The sequence below is a fragment of the Lissotriton vulgaris genome, chromosome 6 (assembly GCF_964263255.1).
Source record: "Lissotriton vulgaris chromosome 6, aLisVul1.2, whole genome shotgun sequence".
NCBI lineage: Eukaryota > Metazoa > Chordata > Amphibia > Caudata > Salamandridae > Lissotriton > Lissotriton vulgaris.
In genome coordinates this window covers 1806171883-1806186037 of record NC_141694.1, presented here as the reverse complement: position 1 = coordinate 1806186037, position 14155 = coordinate 1806171883, and the positions used below count along the sequence as shown (strand labels likewise).

Below are 14155 nucleotides of genomic sequence, written 5' to 3'. Positions count from 1 at the left end.
CTCGGACTCCCTTTAAGAGGGTGGGAGTGGGCATGATTGATCACCTAGAATCACCCACAGCTTCAGGAAACAGATATATTTTGGTGGTATAGGACCATGCCACAAGGTATTGTGAGGCTATACCCATCAGGACAGTCATTGTTCCTTCAGGGACTTGGGCCCAACTATATTCACCAGATTGGGTTTCCCAAAGGGCGTGGTTTTAGATAGAGGCACTAATTTCATGTCTGCATGTCTGAAAGCTAGTTGGGATGAATATGGTGATATGTACAAGTTCACCACCCCATATCATTCCCAGACTGATTATCTTGTGGAAAGGTTCAATAAGACTCTGAAGGGCATGATCATGGGTTTGTCTGACAAACTCAGAAGGAGATGGGATATTTTCAACCCATGCCTACTGTTGACCTCAGGCTACTGGCAGATTTTCCTCAGTCAAGGAGCAAAGGAGAGGTCAGTATTCTCTACACCAGAGGGACATTACCAGTTCAAAGTAATGCCTTTTGGTTTAAAGAATGCCCTGCCACCTTCCAAAGGTTGGTAAACAGGCTCCTGTCTAGGCTGGAACAGTACAGTGCAGTTTATCTGGATGATATAGCTGCGTACAGTTCCACCTTGGGATTTCACCTGAAGGGAGAGATGCAGACCCCTTCAACAGGCAGGCCAGACTATCAAGCCCAGTAAGTGCAAAACGGGGCAGAGTGCAGCGGTGTACCTGGGTCACCTTGTAGGTTGAGGCAACGGACAACCATTCTAACCCAAAATAGAAACTATTATGGATTGGGTAGCCCCAGCAACCCAGACACAGGTCAGGGCTTTCCTTGAACTAACTGGGCACTATTTAAAATGTATTCAAAACTATGGTGCCACTGTGACTCGACCGGCCAGAACTCACTCCAAAAAGCAGCCCAAGAAAGTAAATTGTACTCCAGAGTGTTAGAAGGGCTTTGATATATCGAAAGGCTATATGTTCCGCACCAGTAATACTGCCCCTGACTACAAAAAGGAATTTATGGTTCAGACAGATGATTCAGAACAAGAGATTGGGGCAGGTTTGGCACAAGTAAACGAAGAGGCCCTAGATCAGCAAGGTGCCTTCATTAGCAAGCAACTTCTCCCCAGTGAACAAATATGGACTGGCATTGATAGGGAAACCTTTGCTGTATTTTGTTCCCTGAAGCTGAAACCATACCTGTTTGGTACTCACTTCCAGTTTCAAGCTGACCTCTTAGTTTCTTTTTTGTTTAAATATTTTATTAATTTTTAGCATAAACGCACAGCACAGTACACAAAGAAAAAAGGAGAATGAAAGCACACATTTAAACTAGACTACAGTAAATGCAAAATACAACAAAAGAAGCAAAGACTAAGAACTACTTATTGCGGGTTCCTACACACAACATAGAACAAAATCAAAAAAGAAAGACAAAAAAAGGACAATAAAAACCAATCTACTAATCTATGTATTCAACTCCCAGACATACCCTTCTTCCAAGTCCGTATCTGTTCCAAGATTTTCTTCCCTAACATCCTTGCCCTCCTCCCCCTTCTGGCATATATGACTTTTTCTAAATTATAGACCTCCGGGAGGGTAGCCAGCCACTGTTGCATTGCCGGTGGCATTTTATCCAGCCAAGTCCTAGCTATCGCGAGTCTCAGAACTCCCATGGCAACAAACAAAAATTCCCCATGCATACTATCCGAATCTGTACTAACGGCAAGTAATATCAAAGGTGGTGTAAGGGTGTTATTAAGCCCAAGCGAACGGCCCAGGAAACCTTCGATGTCTTTAATAAGTGTGTGTAGCTGTAGAAAATATATGTATAATATCTGCCTCTGGTGCATTACATCGTGAGCAGGTGGTCCCGGCGGTTCCTCTCCACTGGGCTATACGTGCCGGGGTATAATAGAGACAGTAAATTGTCTTGTAGTGCTGAGCTTGTAAAGAGGCAGAGCATAATACTGAGCACCCTAACTCTAGAGAGTCTTGAAAGCAGTCTGCCTCGATGTTGAGTTTATTTGCCCACTTATCTCCTTGCTTTTCCATATCATCTGGTTTAACCGCTTCCAGGGCTGCATACAAGCTACGGATTGAGCACTCCCCACCGCTCTCTATGGAATCCAAGATGACATTTTTAGCAAACCCTTCAGCCCCTCCCTTCCTTTTACTTAAAAAGCTCTGAATCTGAAGGTATTTAAAGAAACTCCTCCTGTTTATGCGAAATTTAGCCTCTAAATTAGAGAATTGAAGAAAACCCCTGTCTGGTCCCAACAGGTCCCCTATCTTCACGATCCCCTTACTTAACCAATCTGCCATTGTAGAATCAGCAAATATCAATGGAGATAAAGTTCTATTTTTATAAAGCCGCATATAGCTATTAAACCTCCCTATGCCACATTTCTTTAGAAAGGCAGTTCAGATATTATCGTCAGCTCGAATGTCTTGAAACTTGTCCTTTTGAAGTAGGAGTAGTCGGTGGAGCTAAGAAAGGAGTTCTCTGTGTCTGTATCAAGAATGGTTGCATATACCTCAGTAGAAGTGGATGTAATTTTAGGGTCTGTCCCACAACCTCCCACCAAACCTTGCATATACTGCAGTGCTGCTGCCCAATAATAGAGTCTAAAGTCGGGGGCCCCCCAACACAAATTGTTGGTGTTAGTTCCCCATGCAGTAGACGCTCTGCTAAACCAAACGAAAACCCAGTACTTAACGAGTGCACGTTTAACAGGATATGAGCTAACACTGTTGGCGCCACATATCACACTGAAGAGATGTGCTACTCTGAACCCTGCTACTTTATTGCCATATCCAGTTGCTGAGGGCCAGGAGGAAGAACACCATGATTGTGTTTTCCTGACTGAAGAACAAACAAAGGGTCGTGTTGACCTACAGGATATGCCACTTCCAGATGTGGATGGGGAACTGTGGGTTGATGGATCGTGTTTGAGGCTGCCAGATGGTACAACTTCCGCAGCATACGTGATCACGACACTTAAGACAGTGGTAGAAACAGCACGAATACCACAGAAATCAGCCCAAGCAGCGGAATTGATAGCCCTAACAAGAGCATGTGAATTAAGCGCTGGTTTATGTGTGAACATTTACACTGATAGCCGGTATGCCTTTGGACTAGCGCATGATTTTGGCCTACTCTGGAGAGAGCGAGGATTTTTAACTTCACACAGAGTGCACATCATGCACGGAGAACTAGTGAGTGATCTCCTGAATGCGTTACTATGTCCTAAGAAAGTGGCGATAATTAAATGCAGTGCACATAAGAAAGTGACAGACAAAGTAGGACAAGGAAACGCCTTTTCAGATTGCATAGCGAGGGAAACTGCTATGTTACGCAATGCCTATGTAGTGAAATCGCAGGCTGAGCGATGGCATGATGCTAGAGAGGAGATATTAGACATTCAGAAATCGGCATCTGTAGCAGAACTCGCAACGTGGGCAAAGGAGGGAGTGTTGGATGACGAGGGTTGTTGGAGAAGCAAAGATATGGAAATTGCCTGCAGCTTACTTGCAAGTAATGGTTCAAATGACACATGGATTGGCACATGTTGGAGCTCTCGCAATTACTAAATTGCTTACGCGAGTCTGGGAGCATCCTGAGATTGCCAATACGGCCAAAAGAGTAGTGCAGACCTGTCTGATATGCTTGCAGCACAATCCTGCTAAAGGGACGTATACTCCGAAAGGAGGGTTTGTTCCACCTACTGCTCCATTTGAAGTGCTACAAATGATTACATCCAGCTTGAGCGTTGCAATAACCTTAAGTATGTCTTAGTGGTGGTGTGTGCTTTCAGTAAATGGATTGAAGCCTTCCCCATGAAAGATAATACAGCGCTGACAACAGCAAAGGTGCTGCTCAAGGAGTACTTCCCGCGCTATGGTGTTTGCAAATTTTTGTGGAGTGATAATGGTCCTCATTTTGTTGGGAAAATTGTGCAATACGTCATGAAGGGATTAGGAATTCAGCAAAAATGTCATCCTGTATTCCATACGCAGTCAGCAGGTCTGGTGGAAAGATACAACGCTACTTTGAAGTTGAAGCTAGCAAAGATCGTGGCATCCACGTCTTTGAAATGGCCGGATGCTCTGCCTCTGGCATTGCTATCTATTAGATAAGTGCCCCATTCCCGAACTGGCCTTACACCTTATGAAGTGGTGTTTGGAAGGCCTATGAATATATGGGGAGTTCCTAAGCCTCGATTGTTACATGATGTGCCTTGTATAATGATGAACGATTATTTGGCACGATTAACAAATGATTTACTTTCTATTCATCAACAGGTTCGAGAAGCGCTCCCCGACAATTCTATTGGAGAGGCTCACAATCTTTGTCCTGGCGACCACGTGATGGTCAAGTCCTTTGAGAGAACAAGCAGCTTGGAGCCGAGGTGGCGTGGCCCCGAGCAAGTGCTTCTAGCGACTCGAACGGCTGTGCGAATTACAAACAGGAAGCGATGGGTGCATTCGACTCATTGTCGTCGTGTCTCTCCGGACCTGGTGAGCCCAAATGTACTGTCTGATTATTGAAACATCTTGGACGAGGAGGAGAGCCCAGCTATTACGTCTACTGAATCGGAGGGAGCCTTCCCGGACCACACAGTCTCTGGTAGAGAGAGATATAATCTACGACCAAGAGAAGCAGTTGTTTTGTGCGAGACTGGTTGAGTTACCGCTCCAGTTTTGTGAAACGGAAGCCGGGAATATCAAGGGGGGGGGGATCAGTTCTGCCAAGTGTAGCGACACCCGTCTTGAATCTCGGAGAAGAAACCAACGGCTACCTCGGAGCTCAGCACTCATATTTTTATTTTTTAGTTGCTTTTTCTTCTTTTTGAGACATTTGTACTTTGAACTATGGCATCTACTACAATGCGAAATAAGAGACTTCTTGGTGCAGTACGTTTTGTTCTGACAATTGTGGTGATAGTAGTAATAGCTTTGGTGGTAGAACTGCTGGTGCCGGCAAGAGAACATTTATTGCCTACTACCCCAATTCCATATGAACATTTTCATTTCACTTTGCCCTATCATGAAGAAAGACATAGACAGACTTATCTAAATAACAGTTTTATTCAAATTTTGCATCATACCCATAATATGACAAACACTTCGAACTGTTGGGTCTGTGGAATGTTGCCTGGACATCAAAAGAAAGGAGGCACTCCGCTTATTCCTCTCCCTTTTTCCCACAATGGTTCATGTAATGCTTGGTATACTCTTTTGTTCACTTTAAGATGGCCGACAAAAGGTGGACTACTTTTCCGACTCAACAAGGTCTGTTTCAATGATCGAGATGGTTATCCACAAGCTAAAGGAACTAAATTTGAATGGGAAAAATATCGACCAGATAATGTATCCTCGCCACGTATTTATACTAACCAAAGAAATGTAAATATGTCTAGTCTGTATGTGATTACAGTCATTGATACAAAAGCAGAGCTATGCGTTCGAAATAAAGGTACAATCCCAGTAGGAAGAAGTGAATGTAACACTACTCTCACCTTTGTGGCTTCACAAAATACTTACTTTATTTGCGGAAATAAAGGTTATCACTGTCTCCCTATAGGATGGTTAGGAACATGTCATATATCCTTTGTATTACCTCCTGTGTTTATTGCCCCGCCTATGTATCATAATAAATATGTGCTCTACCACGATTTTATATTGAATAGAGTAAAGAGAACATTAGCCCTCCAGGAGATTGATCAGACCAATACTTCTCTGCAGCAGTATGTCGATTTTAATTTAGGCCTCTTCTCATTCGTTGGTGCTGCCTTAAATAGCAGAAAAATTAGATGAATGACACGTGTTGTAGAAGCTGTTGCTAATGAGACAGTTTTTGATTTAGGGAACTTAACTGAGGAACTTCAAATTACCAGAATTGTAACGCTTCAGAACCGAATGGTTCTAGATGTAGTGTTAGCTGATCATGGGGGTGCATGCCGCATTATCGGAAGTAGTTGCTGCATGTATGTACCAGATAATTCACCCTCTGTATATGATGCTATTTCTAAGTTACACAAGATAGCTGCTGAAATACATCCTGATAATGGCACTTGGACACTTTCGGGTTGGTTCTGGACACTGCTTAGTACCTGGGGTTGGAAATTGTTAACTATCTTATGCGTAATTATTGGAATATTATTCTTCTTATGTTTATGTATCCAGTGTGGCCCTATGTTATGTTCCTTGTGCCTTTCTGCTTGCATTTCATCCAAACGAGCTATTGTTAAGAATGAACAAATGATTCATAAAGAAGTAGCAAACATAATGGCAATCAATAATGATGATGAATATCCCGATTATGTCCACTTTGAGGTAGCTTCAGCTAAACGCTAAAAGGGTCGTCTGTCGTAATTTGACGGTGATCGGGTTAGCGTTTTAGCTTTGCTACACAAATTTCCCTTATCTTGACTAAAGTGTTCGAAGCTATTTTGAGAACACTGGCGTCCATTTTAGATGAACGCGCTGCCTCATGGTCAGCCTGCCCTTTTGTCCTTTCTCTGTACCACTGACCACCTAACTTGCCCAGCAACAGGCTATTTTTAGAACTGATCAAGCTTGCACATGCGTAGTCAAACCCTCTGTATTAGTAGACAGTCATCACTTAGGAATGTCCTTTCAAACTGACCAGTGGTGTTGTAACCCCTCCCATGAGTTGGCTGTGTTCCAAAAATGACCTCATATGTACCTAAACTGAGCAAATGTGTTCCGCCTACTCTTTTTATTACTGTAAAACTGTATAAAAGATGTCTCGCACCGATGTTCGGTGTGATACTTCTTGCATTGCCGAAGGGTGTTGTAGGAATGTACCACCACCCCATGGGGTCTTAATAAACTTGTCTTTTGCATTTTCCAGTTTCCGTGCCAACGTCTGTATTATGGTGTAGCGGGTTTTGCGGAATATGTAGGCCTGGAGAACCCAATACCACAGTGTTCTGCCTACATTTTAAAGAGTTTCTGGTCTGCACAATGAGTAGGATCCATTTAGGTAGAAATGATCTATGTCCCATGTCTCTTGACAGCAAATGAGGTCATAGTCATTCACAAAACACAGTCAATCTAGGTTTAACAGTTTTGAGCAGATACCAGCAACAGCCCATGAAAGCAACCTAATGCTGTGGTATAAAGGAACACTAATTATGGGTGGAGATGAAATTGACAATCGGGACTTGGGTTGGACTTTGCAAGCAAAACACCTTAGATTCCCATATGGTGCATGGAATTAGGGATACCAGTATAAACCAGTCAATCTTTTTATCGGGTTGAAGCAAGAAATTTGTATTTGTTGCTTGTTTGTATTTTGTATATAATTGGGGAATTAACACCAGCAACAAGAAGTGATTCAGAGGGCATACAAAATTTCTTTTAAAAATTCCCTAATGGCAGAGCTTTGTTGAAACTGAGTTTGTAGGCTAATGTAGACAGGAGTTGAAGTAAAATTCTCACAGCAATAGTATGTTTAAAATGTATTTTCACACAGTTCCCTGGTTATTTCTTTGCATGATTGTCAATCCAAGGGGTCCTTTTAATGGAGAGGATGTTTGCAGATGGATCATATGTCCTCTGCGAGTTCTTTTTGAGACAGTAAGCAGACTTAATTTTTAAAGCAAGATGGTCTTTCATCTGTAATTGTGCCAGCATGGGAACATCCTTCAATACAATAACATAAGGGGTAAATTCTTGGGGGGAGCTGGAGGTAGACACTGCTCACTGGATTTTAAGGACAAATCAAGTGCAGTACAAGCCCTCATAACAACCTGTTAATGTCAACCTAGAGATGACAAATTCATGGCATTTACACCTTGTGCTTCGGGTGCAATTTGTACAGTTGTGCCCAGTTCTCTAGGTGCAAGGGCTGAATAGTGCTGCTCTTGTGGGGCTTACTAGTATCACAGCTACGTACTTTAGAATCATTGTTTAATTTATTGTCGATCAACTCTAATTTATCTAGGAGTACTGTGCAAGACCCTCACACTTTTCAAAACATTTGGAACAGTATTCTTTTAATCTAGACTCCAAGGCTGCCAAATCCATTGAAGTAATGTTCCCCCAGGTTCTAACTTGCATCTTGCGGCAATTTCTGGTATCGGCCTACAACATTTCTGGGTTTTGACACCATGGAAGTATAAGAGAGTCTTTTCGTTTTAAGAGGGAATGAGTTGGGTAGTGTGGTGGTTGCTGTTGAAATATCTGTTGGAGGTTCAAGTATTACACGAGGGTTCCATCTATTAAGTATTTGAGATCTTTTCTGACTCGCCCTTCTTCATTCCTGGAGTTTCCTATATCAATGCCTGGATCTTCTGGTTTCCCCGTGCTCTCGATGTAGTGACTTGTGTTTATAAGCTGTGGCTCGACAGACAGTTGAGACAATTGTTCTTTAACAGTGTGCGCCCTAACCTCCTCCAGCTGAATTCAGTGTTAATAGCCCACAACACATAAGTCAGATAATTAGTAAATGACTCAGTTGGTGTGATTTGTTGATGTTTTCTTCCCAGGGAGTAAATTGATGTTTCTCTTACCCATGATTAATGAATCATTTGATCAGGAACAAGAGGACTATAAAAATAAAGGGTTACCTATGAACTTGATGTGTTTTGCTCTTATCAGACCTCTTTAGAGAGGCTCCCTTGATTCGTTATCATGGGTAAAAAAATGTAGTGTTACCCCTCATTGACACCTGGAAAGAAAAACAAACTCTCAAGGTATGGGGATTATTAGTTTTTTTAGAACAAACTCCTGCTTTGGGAGTTTGTTTCTAAAATACATTTTTTTACAAGTTTGGTGGATGGCATCAAACCGATGGCGGACATTCGTCAAACTATTTGTACATTGACTTTGACGATGGTCCCTTTCAACATACAGAGGTGACTGATTGGTGGACGGACATCTCTAAATTTGGGAGACAACAGACTGTCAGGATGGCAGAGGTAATGCACTCCGCTAACTGATACTGACGGAGTACTGTCCTTCAAGATTTAAACCTGGCCAATAGTATTCCCTCCCAGGCATGTGAGTCCAACAATGAAAGCAAGTTCACCAAAACCCAGAGAAGTGTGAAGGTGCTCCACACATTTCTACAATATTCTGCATAAAGATTTCTAAAAGGTTATTGGTGGGTAAGTTTGTATTTAACGGTTCTTCTTTCCACTTTTCCATCTATCCTCTAAACCTGATGATCTCATAATACATTCCCTATCTTAATGAGATATAACTTCAATATCACTTTCTGTGGAGCTTGACAACAGGCCTCTGCTACAGGCTTTAGGAAGACCTGACCAGATGTAGAATGCCAATATATAGGTTCATTACAGCTCAATGATGAACCTGTCATTTGAAATGGCCATTTTTTGAGTGGCTGCCACCTTTTTTAAACAGTAATATTATTACTGGAAAATATTAAAATAAAATGAATATTAGGCTGACTGTATTCTGTCAGGCATTGTTCTCTGATCGCTAGCCCGTGAAAAGGTGTGAGTTAATTTTTTTCTAAGTAAAATATCTGTAGCAAGCTTTATTGGTTTTACGCATGTTGTGCAAGTCCCAAAAAAAGTATGCAATATGTGTAATCTCCATGTGCAATTCACAGCACCCCTCTTGAATACTTGAGTATTGCACACAATCAATCTTTAAGGAAAGTATTAGGCCATGTGATGGGAGGGTGGGTTGGAGAAAGAGACATTGCTCTCATCTCTTCCTTCTCGAATACTTACTGGCTAGGGTGCAATCAGTCATTTAAGATGAGTGCCTCTGCAAACCAGTAGGTCTCGGGCAGAGTCACATACGCATTTGTGAGGGGTATGTCAGCAAAGAGAAAAAGCAGCTATACAAATATGGAGTTATGCAGATGTTGAATAAATGTCCCAAGCTGTCCTGTGGTGCTAGGGCAGAGTCACCATGAGGGAGGTAGGCTTAGCTTGGTGCAGGATTACCCATGTCAGTCCACTTTCCTCTAGATTAGTGCTAGGTACCCAAACTGGTTTTCCTGCCAGAGGCACACAACTCCCCACACCACCCAAGCCTGTGTCTCTGTAGTGGGAGCAGTTTTCACACTGGGCTTCAGCTGGATTGCTAATGAAAATTTGCCTCCAGGGGCATCAGGACAGGGTAACTTTTTAAAAAGTTAATTTTCCTTAATATTAGTCACCCTGAGCAGGTATTTAGTTGGGTATGAAAACAATATACCGGTCTGTGCAGGATTGCTCATGTCCGGACAATCCCTCTGGACTGCTACTAGAGCTTGGAAAATATAAGTTGCATTATATGTTGTTGTCTCTGACAGGCTATTTCTTTGAAAAGAGTATATGTTATACACAGCCCCACACAAATGCATACATATAAAGTGAACAAGAGTGTAAAAAGAAAGGGACTTATTAATTGATGATGATGGTAGTCCATCACAAGTAATATTTTCTCTATCTTGTTAGGTCAAGTTAAAGGACTCAGTGGTCTAAACTTGAACTCAATCCATGGTAGCAATAACACAGAGGAGGCATGCTGTACTTAGATAAAACAAGTAAAGCATTTAGGAATATCAAAACAGTTAAAAAGTAAAAAACACAACATAAGAAAAATAGTGTATAATGTAATGACCAAAATGACAAAAATCCAATCAGGTGAACCAGAGATATGAATTGTAGAAGATTTAACTAAAAATAGTGCCAAGAGGCACAAAGCACCAATGCTCTGTGGTCACTGCAGACTGGGACGTTGGTTTCTCCTCTGACATCACAATTAAGTGGACTTTTAATAAATATTAAAAATAGTTGGTCAATCAGTTATTTAGCAGGTCCCTAACTGGAGAAAGGAGAATGAATATTTAATACTATTTCCTTAGTGTTTCCCTATGTGGCTGCCAGCCTCACAACACTGAAAATAGCTTTTGGGTGCGTGTCACAGTAAGGCCATGATAATGTTACATTTCTACATGTCCTTCATTTAACTACCATGTAACCTGCCTTGTGGTTTACAAGGCCTACATAAAGGTGACTTATTATCACTAAAAATGAAGAGTTTCTCCTGTCAAAAAGGGATATTTTGGCAGGATGGGCTGCAGTTTTTTAAACGTCAGTAGCCATGCTACAGTGGTAAGCCTGACGTCATGTTTGCATGATCACACTATTGGATGGTAAAGTAGTTCTGCATTCTATTTTACTTTCCATGCCTTGGAAAATTGTGGGCTACACAAACTATTGCCTTTCAGGAGAGTTATTATTATGCCAATGATGGCTCAGCCAATTTGACACTTTTTGTGGGTCAGAACATAATCTCTGGACAGAGGAATCTCAGTGTGAAGAGTCTAAAAACAAACAATAAAATAAAACAGGCAAAAAGGGAATGTCACTCTAAAAGGGCCATTTTCTCACATCCAGGACAAGACAAATAGATTGTGATTCTGTTAACATGTATTACCATCTAGTATAGTCACAGAAAAAGTGGTGTTTTAGGGGTGGATTCCGAATTGGGAAAAACCACTCCGAATAGCCGTTCGGAGCGTTTTTCCCATACGAATCTTACCCTGCAAAGTCCCCCGTACGTACGACGAAGTACGATTCGTACCAAGAGCTGGACTCCGTACAAATCGTACAGAGACCGTATGAATCAAATCCCCGTACGAATCTCCCTCGGAACCCGCTGTACGCGTCATCTGGATGGTTCGCGTCTGCTTTTTCCGACCCGGCAAGTACGATTCGTGTCGGGTACGCACCGTACAACCTTTTTTCTACGGGAGCTGAAAGCAGCCGTAAAAGCAGAGTTCGCCCCGAAAGAGGTACAGAACGCCCCCCCCCCCGGATACGGTGCGTACACCCCACGATCACGGGGTGTATGCACCAAACGCTGTGATCTTGGGATGTACGCACCGTACCCCATGTTCGCTGGGTGTACGGTGCGTACACCCTGCGATCGCGGGGTACGGTGCGTACACCCCAAGATCGCAGGGGTACACACCGTACCCCTGCTATAATGGGGTATACGCACCGTACGGTGTGTAAGTGATTGTGTGCTATTCTGTATGAATCGCCCTTACCTGACTTGGACTGTAGGAATCGCGTCCTCATACCCCGGTCCGGATCGTACTAGTCGGGTCGTACGGCATGTGTACGAGTTGTACGTTTCACTGTTTCAGCCTTGCAATACGTACGGATCGTGACGATTCAGACGGATTGACGGAATACGGATCGTACTACGTGACTTGAACGGATAAGTATGAATCGTATGGTGATGGCTCCGGATAAAAATCGTACTGACGTTTTTTATCCAGTACCGGAATCGGTACCTGAGTGTCTCAGTTTTCTTTCAATTTCTCTATTCAGTTTGTGCTTACATTATGAATACATGCATTACATAATACATCTAATACAATGGAAAACCCTTTACAGCTATATATTCATTGAATTAAACTGAAAGAAACATTTCAAAATAATTTTGAATCAAATTAAAAAAATGAAGAATATAGAAATGAATAACAAATATTTTAGTGCGGTAATTTGAATTAGCAGTTTGTTTCAGCAATTGCAGAACAACTCATGTGTATTCAATACATTGATTCAATAACTCACTAATATGCAATTTTCTGTGTAAGTGTCATTGAATATAGCTAATAGGGATTTGATGAAATCTCTTTAGTTGCCTATATTTTGTGATTCCGGTGTACCAAAGACCTGTACTTCACAAAGCGTGAGGAACTCCTCTCGGTTTCCTATAAGGATGTTCACATAACGGCCCACCATTCCATTACATTCAAACGTCTGGGTACTCCCAGCTGGGATACTGGAAATGTAGCTGCACCTGGGGAAACCAATAAAAAGGCAAATCTGAATTAACCTTATTGATGTTTGAAAAAATCTTCCTTCCTGTGTTTCATCAATTTATCCAAAAGCTGTTTGAGTACAAGCATTGACAAAGAGTTTATGCTTGATTTTTGGATTGTTCATACAGAGTGACACATGACATACATGCACACATAGAGCAGGCACACGTCCATAGACTGACATATGTGAATCATTTTCTTCAAGTTCAAGTGACATCAGGGTCAAACTGTGAAATATATAGGCACAGGCACCAAAATAGAATTGATCCGCCATTGATGAATTAGAGAGGTAAAGAATTTGGCCCACGTTTGTGTAAATTGGTGCCGTTTTGAACTTGTAAAGACATGCTGTGTAAGTGTGTCGCATGGTAAGCAGGATTGCATGGATTTGAGCTTAATACAGGCAATGTTTCTTTTATCATCAGGAAAATCAACAGTAAAACATTGGCCTAGCAGACCACAAAACGGGTCCACAATAAACAAAACAAGCATTGGAAATTTCAAAATGTCTGTCTTAAAAGAATGCTGTATGGTAATGTGAAGAATTACAAGTAAATTGCATCGCAATTCATATGTATTTGTGTGGAAGCAAAGGACAGTGAAATAATTCAAGGGTTTGGTTAAAAGGCCATGTGAAAGTTGCATTGTCAAGCCAGACCTAAAAATCCATGTAGGTTAAACACTTCTCTCCTCCCATCTGTGGTGCTGCCAGAGTACAACAACTTCAACTATCTAGTTATCTAAGACACTTTAATAGCATTACAATGGTATGTGTGCCACTGAAAGTCCAACTGAGGCTTCTGGATAAATCAACAAAAGGATCACAGCTATCTTGTGGGCCTGCACTTTTTTGTTGAAGCACATAACTTCTGTCCAACCAAAACATGCACTCCTGGCTCCCAACACATGGGAGAAGCCAAAACCCCTCTCTAGTAATTCTCAGCAGCGTTGTCATGCCAGACCATACAAACCAGCCCACACACTGACATGTCAGACCAACCGATTGGGCATTACCTGGTTGCCCTATAGGCCAATACGACCCTCACTGACATACATTTGAAATTACACACACACAAGTACATTTACAGGGGTCAATGCAAAGAGACCAATATCCATAAGTAATCCTATAAACCTACATAACTATGCAGCTAAAGAAGTGCATCAGCAAAGCATTGCATGATGGGCAGTGGAGACAAGTAAGATACATAAGGGGAGTTGTGGGATGTGCAGCAGTGCAGCAGAGGGTCACAACAGGTGAGCAGAAGGGGATGTACAGCAAAGCTTTGCTGTAGAGGCATCTGAGAGGAGAACTAGGTGGTGTGATCTAGAGT

At 42.0% G+C, this 14155-nt stretch overlaps 1 protein-coding gene across 1 annotated transcript in view; it reads right to left on the bottom strand.

Annotated features, from left to right (window-relative positions):
- Positions 1-12636: 12636 nt before the first annotated feature.
- The window catches only part of LOC147709544 (fucolectin-4-like), a 146572-nt gene continuing 145053 nt past the window's right edge, over positions 12637-14155 (bottom strand). Inside the window, exon 4 of the mRNA XM_086926023.1 lies at positions 12637-12802. Within this exon, the coding sequence (XP_086782149.1) occupies positions 12637-12802 (166 nt within the window). The remainder of the gene's footprint in view (positions 12803-14155) is intronic.